Source organism: Acanthochromis polyacanthus, chromosome 19, assembly GCF_021347895.1.
Source record: "Acanthochromis polyacanthus isolate Apoly-LR-REF ecotype Palm Island chromosome 19, KAUST_Apoly_ChrSc, whole genome shotgun sequence".
Taxonomy (NCBI): Eukaryota; Metazoa; Chordata; class Actinopteri; family Pomacentridae; genus Acanthochromis; species Acanthochromis polyacanthus.
In genome coordinates this window covers 12,528,343-12,537,639 of record NC_067131.1, presented here as the reverse complement: position 1 = coordinate 12,537,639, position 9,297 = coordinate 12,528,343, and the positions used below count along the sequence as shown (strand labels likewise).

At 40.2% G+C, this 9,297-nt stretch overlaps 1 protein-coding gene across 1 annotated transcript; it reads left to right on the top strand.

Moving 5' to 3' along the window:
• The first annotated feature begins 252 nt into the window (after positions 1-252).
• slc4a1b (solute carrier family 4 member 1b (Diego blood group)) lies at positions 253-9,233 on the top strand. The gene is made up of 16 exons (XM_022200400.2): positions 253-427; positions 1,340-1,475; positions 3,087-3,159; positions 3,426-3,468; positions 3,583-3,767; positions 4,292-4,502; positions 4,621-4,824; positions 4,912-5,060; positions 5,203-5,397; positions 5,529-5,777; positions 5,924-6,013; positions 6,621-6,787; positions 6,905-7,146; positions 7,266-7,435; positions 8,079-8,252; positions 8,369-9,233. The coding sequence occupies exons 1-16, from the start codon at positions 274-276 to the stop codon at positions 8,447-8,449; spliced, it is 2,523 nt and encodes an 840-aa protein (XP_022056092.1). The 5' UTR covers positions 253-273; the 3' UTR covers positions 8,450-9,233.
• The last annotated feature ends 64 nt before the right edge of the window (positions 9,234-9,297 follow it).

Below are 9,297 nucleotides of genomic sequence, written 5' to 3'. Positions count from 1 at the left end.
AAGCTTTTTAAACTTTTCACCAGGTCAGAGAGACTCACAATGACATACACTGATAATTAGGAAGAGGCCAGCAAATGCACAGTTGTGCACCACCAACTGAAGCTGTGCTTGTGGGAGGTGCCAGTTTGAAATAATCCACCTGCCCTGTCCAACTTGTACTCAGTATCTCTCAAACACAAGCATGTTTGTTTCTGTGCCCCATGCTCATGTCCATCTCAGCCGGACTTCTGTGTTTCTCTGTGCCTTCAGAGCTACGTGGAGCTGAACGAGCTGATGAAGGACCAGCAGGAGACCTACTGGCAGGAGACGGGCCGATGGGCCGGATACGAGGAGAGCTACGACCCCCAGGCCGGGGTGTGGGGGTCCTCACACATCTCCTGCCTCACCTTCAAGAGTCTCATCCAGCTCCGACGCAGCATGAACACAGGTCAGCGAAGGAAATCAGTGAAAACACGAACATGATAGAGTTTATATATAAATATGGCTATATATAATTATTTTCAGCAGTAAAAAGCATGTTACTTGTTGTGCATATGTGGACTTTGAAGGTGTTTGTACTCTAATATCTTCCTTATTACTTTCATTATGAACTACTTTTCAGATTTAGATTATCATAGCAAACATAGTACCAAATACTTGTATGTTGTTTTTGCATATTAAACTACTCTATAGTATACAAGATAATCAAACATAGCTAGTTTCAACTACCTTACAGAGATGCTTAAACACTGGCATATCGCTATTTCTAATGCGATAACTTCATATGATATACATTAAATATATGCGTACTTTTCTCCATAATTAGATCTTTTACAACTTTGACAATATTTTGAAACTAATACTTTAGTACTATAAATGGCTAATACTTCTTAATACATTTGCTAGTATGTGCATTTCTATACTTGGCATTAGTATTTCTGACTGAGTTAAAGCTCAGAGTCTAGTACTGATATATGTTTATAAGTGTGAGGGTAACAAATTCATGACTAAGAGCTTAAAAATCCTTTTGTTTCTTTCTCTCTTCTTGTATACAATTCTTATTATTGTAAGAAAAAATAGCGTTATGTCTTCTTTTATTCCTCTCTGATTATAGTGTCATTGTTATTTTGGAATCAGCTGTTGATTTAAGATATACAGCTCTCACTTTCCTGCTTCTCTGATTTTCCTCTAGACAGTATGCTTAACCATGAGACAAACCTTTTATCATTCAGCATGTTCTGGCCCTTGTGGTCCATCTTTTTAGCTCTCATTGAGACTCAGCTCCCTCCTTAACCCACAAACACAGCTCCCTCCTCTTGATGATCATCTCTGAACATTTCCCAACACTTCCTCTGTCAAGGTGTGACGCTTTTCGACTGTGAAGAGAAGACTCTGGCCACCATTGCAGAAAAGATGGTCGGCGAGATGGTTAATAAGAAGGAGATCAGGCCAGGAGACCGGGAAGAAGTGCTTAAAGCTCTGCTCCAAAACCGCAGGTATCCCCTGAGACATCACCCAACGGTGACTCAAACACAAATGACCTACATTTACGCATTTAGCAAGACGCTATAATCCAAAGCTGCAGGTGAGAAAGGGATATGTCAGTATCTTGCTCAGAGAAAGTTCAACAGAACACGTAGCTGCTGTGAAGACCAAACCTATAATTACAAAACATCATCTCTGACCACCAAACATGCTGCCTGTCTGACCAGTGTGTACTGTCGTTACATTGTACTTGTAAAGATACAGAGTGTGAGAGTTTACTCTAAATATCCAGAATAGACAAATACAGCAGTTTCATATGTTGCTGAATAAATTAAGAACTCTATGGGAAGCTTGTCTGACATGGCACTCCAAATACATCTTATTAATTTAGAGATGGTTTATTCTACAGGGTTAGGGTTAGTTATTTTATGCTACTATTTGGTGTTGTAGACAGACTTGTGCAGATACAGAGAAAATCAGGTCCAGCTGCCTTGTAAAAAAATTAGAGAATATTACCTTTCATTTATATACCATTGTTCTTTTACAGTTATTTTGTTGCTACATTATGTAGCTAACATCTAAATAATGTTTCTCTAATGACAGGTAGATGGAAGCTAAATCCCTTACTGTAATTTATTCGTTTTGTTTTCCATAGGAGGGTATTCTGATGAAAATGTATTCGATAGAGTCCATTAAGAAATAGTGTGGCATTTCCTGGTGAGACTTAGATAAGAAGATCTGATCAGCTCAAATGGCTGTTTGGTAAACATGAAACTACAACCTGTAGCTGGTTAGCTTAGTTTACTATAAAGACTGGAACCTGGGGGAAACGGGCAGCCTAAAGGTAATAAATACCAGCAAATCAGATTACAGACTACCACTGATGCAACCAGCTGATACTCCATGAAGTTATAGATCGTGGCCAAGAAACAGTCCATCAATCCATTTCCTTCTACTGATCCGTGGTTGGGTCTTGGTGGCAGTAGGCTAAAGGTCCCAGCAGCATTTTTCAGTTCCTTCTAGGAAATATTGAGGCATTCCTAGGCCAGATGAGAGATGTAATTCCTCCACTGAGCTCTGGTTCTACCCCACAGTCTCCTTTAAGTTAGACATGGCAGAAAGACCTCCAAAAGAAGGAGTCCAGGAGGCATCCTAATGAGATACCTAAACCAATTTAGATGGCAATTAGAAACTAGTTTTAGCTACTTGTATCTGCAATCTAATTCTTTTGGTCACTACTCACTATGACCACAGTTGATGTGAATGTAGACCAACTGGTAAATCAAGAGCTTCAGCTCCCAATTCACCACAACAGTTGAGTGCAATGCTCACAATATATTGAAACTGTACCAATCCAACTATTCCCTTTAAATGTATTTGGATGTCTCATAAATTCACAGTAAATATTATCAAGTACATGACCTTAGTGTCACCAGTGGATGCCCTGCTGTTATCTTTAATATTTGTCCCCTTTCTCTCAAATGTTTCTCGTCAGTGATTATGTAATCATCTATTTTTGAATTCTTAAGGTAAATATATATTTGGACAAACGGAGAAAGAGTGAATAATTTGGTTAAGTCTGATTCAAATATAACCAGTAACACGCAATTTTCTCCCTTCAGCCAATCATCAGATCCAGAGAGCCAAACTCTGACTGACAAGGCGGACCTACACAAGTTTTCAGTCAAAGAAAGAGTAAGTAATCATTAAAATGCTAATAATACAATCTGAAATCACGATCATGGTGACATGATGACAGCAACGTTGAAGGTGAAAGTAACTTTTGCTTAAAGACCATTTAGAAGGTCATTCAGATGCAAACTTTTTGTGTTCTAATACACATTACTTCAGGTTTTTTGGATAATATCCTTCACATTTCTGCAAATCTTTTTGTTGGTGTAGAGGATCTTGTCTCAGTTGTAATGTTTGCTCACTGCACTTGTCATTCTGTGTTCCTTTAGAGAGATGAATCTAGCTGTGTTGAGGCCTCCATGGTACTAGTAGGTGAGACACTTTGTTTCTTTTCTTGTGTAGGATCTGGAGTGCAGTGTGTTTATGCAGATGTGTTTCAGTGCATAATTCAGTTTGAACATATATGTTGGTGTATTTGTTTACCAGGAGCCTTGGACTTTCTGGAGAGGGCCACGGTTGTTTTTGTGCGTCTGAAGGAAGCAGCGGTGTTCGACTCAGCCCTAGAGGCCCCGGTGCCTGTACGCTTCGTCTTTGTTCTGGTTGGACCGAACAAGGCTGACATAGACTACCACGAGACTGGCCGTGCCATGGCAGCACTGTTGGCTGATAAAGTGAGCTTGATGAGATTTTTGACAAACCTAAAATGTGTGGAACATGATACATTAACTGCAGACGACCTCTTAAAGGTTGCACTGCACTCTTAATGTCTGCATACCAATTTTCACCCCGCATTTTTTTTTTTAAATGGTTGTCTATGTAATTTCATATCATGCAAGACTTCCTGGGTCATCTGTTGCTGTTGTTTAAGAAATAGATCTCACCATGTCTCCAAATTTCTCCCACTGTCCTCAAACGATAAAAAATAAGTTGTTGCAGGTCACAATTGAGTCCAAGTGAAAATGTAATGCAAAACTTCACAATAAACGCAATATCAGAACTTTTCATAGTTCTAAATATGGTGATTATTATCAGAGAAATAAATGCAGTACCACTTCAGGAAAAATAAATACTTAGAGCAAGAGAAAATGCAGACACTCTGATCTCATGGCACTTATACACCCCTCATGCTATGTTGCTGTCTAATCCAACAATCTTCAGTCCTCACATCCAGCGCCTCTTTCTCTTTGTGTCGCAGGTGTTCAATCAGGCAGCTCTTCAGGCAAAGAGCGCTCGAGAGCTGACGGACGCTGTGGGTGATTTCATGGACTGCAGCATCGTCATCCCGCCTACAGAGATCCAGAATGAAGCCATGCTCAGCTCCATCATCAGCTTTCAGAAGAAGTTACTGGCCGACAGATTCCAGTCCTCGGACAGCACGGTCCAGCTGGACTCCAAACCTCGCAGGGGTGAGTAATATCAGGACATTCCCAAAAACACAACATTAGTCATGGTTATCATTCATCTTTATAAAATAAGCACATGCAAACAAAAGGAGATTTATCTTAGATTGAAATTTCCCTCTAGTGTCCATCTCTAGCGGGCCTCCTCCTGAAGATCCTCTTGCTCGTACTGGTCGACCTTTCGGTGGGATGATGAAAGATATAAGGAGACGCTATCAACACTACAAGAGCGACATCACTGATGCCCTCAATGCCCAGGTCCTCGCTGCTATCATCTTCATCTACTTTGCTGCCCTGTCTCCTGCCATCACCTTTGGAGGACTGCTGGGTCTGTATCTGGTCACATTTAGTTGACATGGTTCTTCTGTTACCTGAAATAAATCCTATAATTAACTTTGAGTCTTTGCCACTGCAGCTGATAAGGTGGAGGACATGATGGGTGTTCCAGAGCTGCTCATTTCAACCAGCATCCAGGGCATCATCTTCTGCTTCGTTGCTGCTCAGCCCGTCCTGGTCATCGGTTTCTCTGGTCCTCTGCTAGTGTTCGAGGAAGCCTTCTTTGCAGTGAGTTTCTTATTTTCTAATCACCTTGTACATTTTTTTTGTGATGCAACTTTTTGATTACGAGCTGTTGCTTGCTGTTATAATGCACAATATGCTGGGACTGCGGTCAGAGTTCAACTCATCCCCAATTTCCTTCGTTCAGTTCTGCAAGTCCCAGGAAATTGAGTACATTGTGGGCAGAGTGTGGGTGGGAGTGTGGCTTGTCATCATTGTGGTGATCATTGTGGCCTGTGAGGGCAGCTTCCTGGTGCGCTTCATCTCACGCTTCACCCAGGAGATCTTCTCCATTCTCATCTCCCTCATCTTCATCTATGAAACTTTTGCCAAGCTGGGGAGGGTAAACCATTGCCATCCATTACACACATTTCATCTCACCATTCCATCTGAGACATTTCATTTATGTGATTACATTGCTGTTAATCATGATTACGACCTATCTTCATCTACACTCTTCTAACTTCTCTTCAGACCTTCAAGTCACATCCGCTGATTCTAAACTACGATCACCTGAATGCAAGTTTGGAAAATCCCTGGCAATCAAAGGTGGAAGAGACCGTCATCTACGACAACGTCACCGGCAACACAACTGTTATTATCAGCACTATTAAGTCGCCTTACCCCAACACAGCGCTGCTCTCCATGTGCCTCATGTTAGGCTGCTTCTTTATTGCTTACTTCCTGCGTCAGTTCAAGAACGGGATGTTTCTTCCTGGAAAGGTGAGTCGGAGCCCAGAGGCCAATCCCAGAATGTTTCAGTCCTTTGATTAATAAAATAAAATTCTAATGCTAATACATTTTTGAACAAAGTAAATCATTAAATTTGAACTGCCCATTTTTTTTTGTATCTGATCTCTGCTTAACAGGTCAGGCGTTTGCTTGGTGACTTCGGTGTGCCCATCGCCATTTTCCTCATGATTGTGGTGGACTACAACATTAATGATACCTACACTCAGGTAGGCCCAATATTCTAAGCAACAAAGCCCAGTGAAAAGTGGATTCAGGGAGTTTTTTTTTTTTGCACATTCTGCAGTGTGATTTACATCCTTATATTTGTCATTTCTTTAAATACTAAATAAAGCACAACGACAAAGTGAAAAATGTTTTTAGGCATTGTTGAAAATGTATTAAGATTAAAAAGAATCTCTCATTTACAAAAATATTTAAATCCTTTCCGTCAAACTGTAATTGTATCAAATCTGCTTTACATATTGGCGAGTTTCAAAATGCTCCACACATTAATGATAAGACGATAATAAGACAGTGTAGACAGTACCAGGATTACATAAAAACTTGAATTAAAAAAAATAAATTGGGCAAAATATGAAAATAAAGATATTAGAGTCACATCTCACATCATATCTACAATAAAATAAAAATGCATTTTTATCACTTTCATTTAAAGTGTGTTAAAAAGAGATCTTTTAAAGAAAGAAAAAGAAAGAAAATGGTTGTTTTGATGTCCATAGGATGACCTGACTATTGATTTAAGACAGTTTTGAAAAACTATTTCCCTCAACACTAATTTGACCTAACAGAACTGGAAACTGATTTTCTTTACAGAAACTGGTCGTTCCCAAAGGTCTGATGGTGTCCAACCCAGCCAAAAGAGGCTGGCTCATCAACCCCTTTGGAGAGCACAAGACTTTCCCTGTGTGGGTGATGTTTGCATGCTGCGTCCCAGCCCTGCTCGTCTTCATCCTCATCTTTCTGGAATCTCAGATCACAACGTGAGTCATAAAGTCTCATATCTGGAGCAATATCACTCACCGAACTATCAGCCTCAGAAAACATGACATTTCCTGGCTTTAATGAACTTTTGATTCATATTTCGTATCTCTGACCAGCCTGATTGTGAGTAAGCCCGAGAGGAAGATGGTCAAAGGCTCCGGGTTCCACTTTGACTTGCTGGTTTTAGTTGGCATGGGAGGGCTGAGCGCAATATTTGGAGTGCCGTGGCTCAGTGCTGCCACTGTGCGATCTGTCACTCATGCCAACGCCCTCACTGTCATGAGCAAAGGGCCGAAACCTGTGATCGAGAAAGTGCTGGAGCAGAGGATCAGCGGCGTTGTGGTGGCCTTGCTTGTTGGTAGGTGCTCTCTAATCACCCTTCCACATCTGTCCAGACTTCTGCAGATATATTATTTGCAAGCAGAGCAGATTGTGCAGAACATGCTGTCATTAATCTGGATCTCTGTTTGTATCAAGGTCTGTCAATTCTTATGGAGCCGATCCTAAAGATGATTCCCATGTCAGCCTTGTTTGGGATCTTCCTCTACATGGGAGTCACGTCACTGAATGGCATCCAGCTGTGGGATCGTATGCTGCTTCTTCTCATCCCGAAGAAATACCACCCAGATGAACCCTATGCCACCAGAGTAAGAGCCCCATTATCACAGTATATATGAAGTGCATGACGTTACTGACAGGGCTCGCAGTATCTGGTGCCTACTATGGCCATTTAGAGAGAAAAAGAAGGAGGCTTTTGTTTTGCAAGCATCAAATACATTTCAGATGATGAGATGTTTTATCAAAAACGGTAAATCATCTCCAATCAGAACACATCTCATTATGTTTGGAGACATTTTGTCATTTCATGCCATGACAAGGCACATAAATCTGACACTCATGGTATGAAATCATTCTATATGGAAATGTTATGGGGAACTCTGGAGGATGTTTTGCTAAATGGACATGACAGGATATAAATACCCTTCTCCCATTTCTTTTGCTTCAGGTTTTCACGTTACTTCTGATGCAAAATTTGTCCATGAATTCTTATGTGTCGGTTAGCTATAAAAGCCACCAAAATACATCAACAGGAAAACAACGTCTGAAGTGATTCTGGTGCTAATAGTTTTTACAACATTTTGCTAAAAACCACAAATGTGAACTTCATGGTGGCACTAGAAGAAGCAAAAGTTTGGCCACCGCTATGAGAAGGATTCATGCTCTGGGGACCATGAATTTCATGTGTGCAGTTTTGTCTGTTGAACTAATGTCTGTTCGTCTTGGATACAGGTGAGCACAGGGCGAATGCATCTGTTCACGGCCATCCAGATAGTGTGTCTTGCACTTTTGTGGATTGTGAAGTCCAGTCCGGTATCACTCGCACTTCCCTTCATTCTCATCCTCACCATCCCTCTGCGCATGTGTATGACCGGACGTCTCTTCACTGAACTGGAAATGAAATGTGTAAGAGTATCATTTCAATGAATGCTGGAAATTCAAACTTTGCCAGCGTCTGATAATGTGTCACTTGCACACATATATTCAATTTTTTGTTTTTTTCCGTGTCTCTTATATTGTAGTTGGATGCTGACGATGCCAAAGTGACCTTTGAGGAGGAGCCTGGGCAGGACGTATACTGTGAATCTCAGATGCCATTGTAGACGTTTTCCATGACAGCTGCCTTTTTTTATTTCGACAAAAAGATATTTATTTAATATGCAGCTCAAATGTTTAATTTGTCTACGAGCTTAAACGATCTGAAGTGTTTTTTGAGATACAGATGCCGATACAGATTCTATATCTCTCTAATGTCAACATTAATATCTTGTAAAATACTGTCTTTGTCAAACATTCCTGAAGAATTTTCCACTGTCACTCAGGTAAATTCTTTGCATTGCTGAAGCTGGAAATATTCTCATTTTTATATTTTTACGAGGAAGTCATAAAAAAATGCAAATGCTTTTTAAAGTATGTAAAATAGGTGCTCACATCTGAAATAAAAAAAAATCAATCATGCCAGTTCTCCAGAACTGGAAAGCTTGAATGGGGGGTGAAAAACAACAGCAATAAAAGCATTAACTGTATGTTTTTCCAAGCAACCGCACACTGAATGTAATGTTGTAATAAGTTATTGTTGCTTGATGGGAACAAAAGCTGGACTCTGAAGGAATATGATGTGATTTGTGAGGTATTGATGCAATCCAAAGTGGAAGTGATTTAGCAAGAATGATCAAAATGGTAACACTGGAGACCAAAACGACAACACCACTGTGTGGAAATGAAGGTAGAGACAAAATGTGATTTGTTGTTAAGAATCATGTTGTGTGTTGTGTGGCTGTCTTTTTGTCATCTCTCTCTATAAAACAAAAATTACCTTCAATAAGACTCATTACAGTAATTTCACTGGGTGTTATTAGCTTTTGGTGGGAATAAGGAAAATAAACTGTTGCAATTATAGATGAATGATTTCATTTTGATATCTGTACATAAATTAGACAGTTTGTCTCCA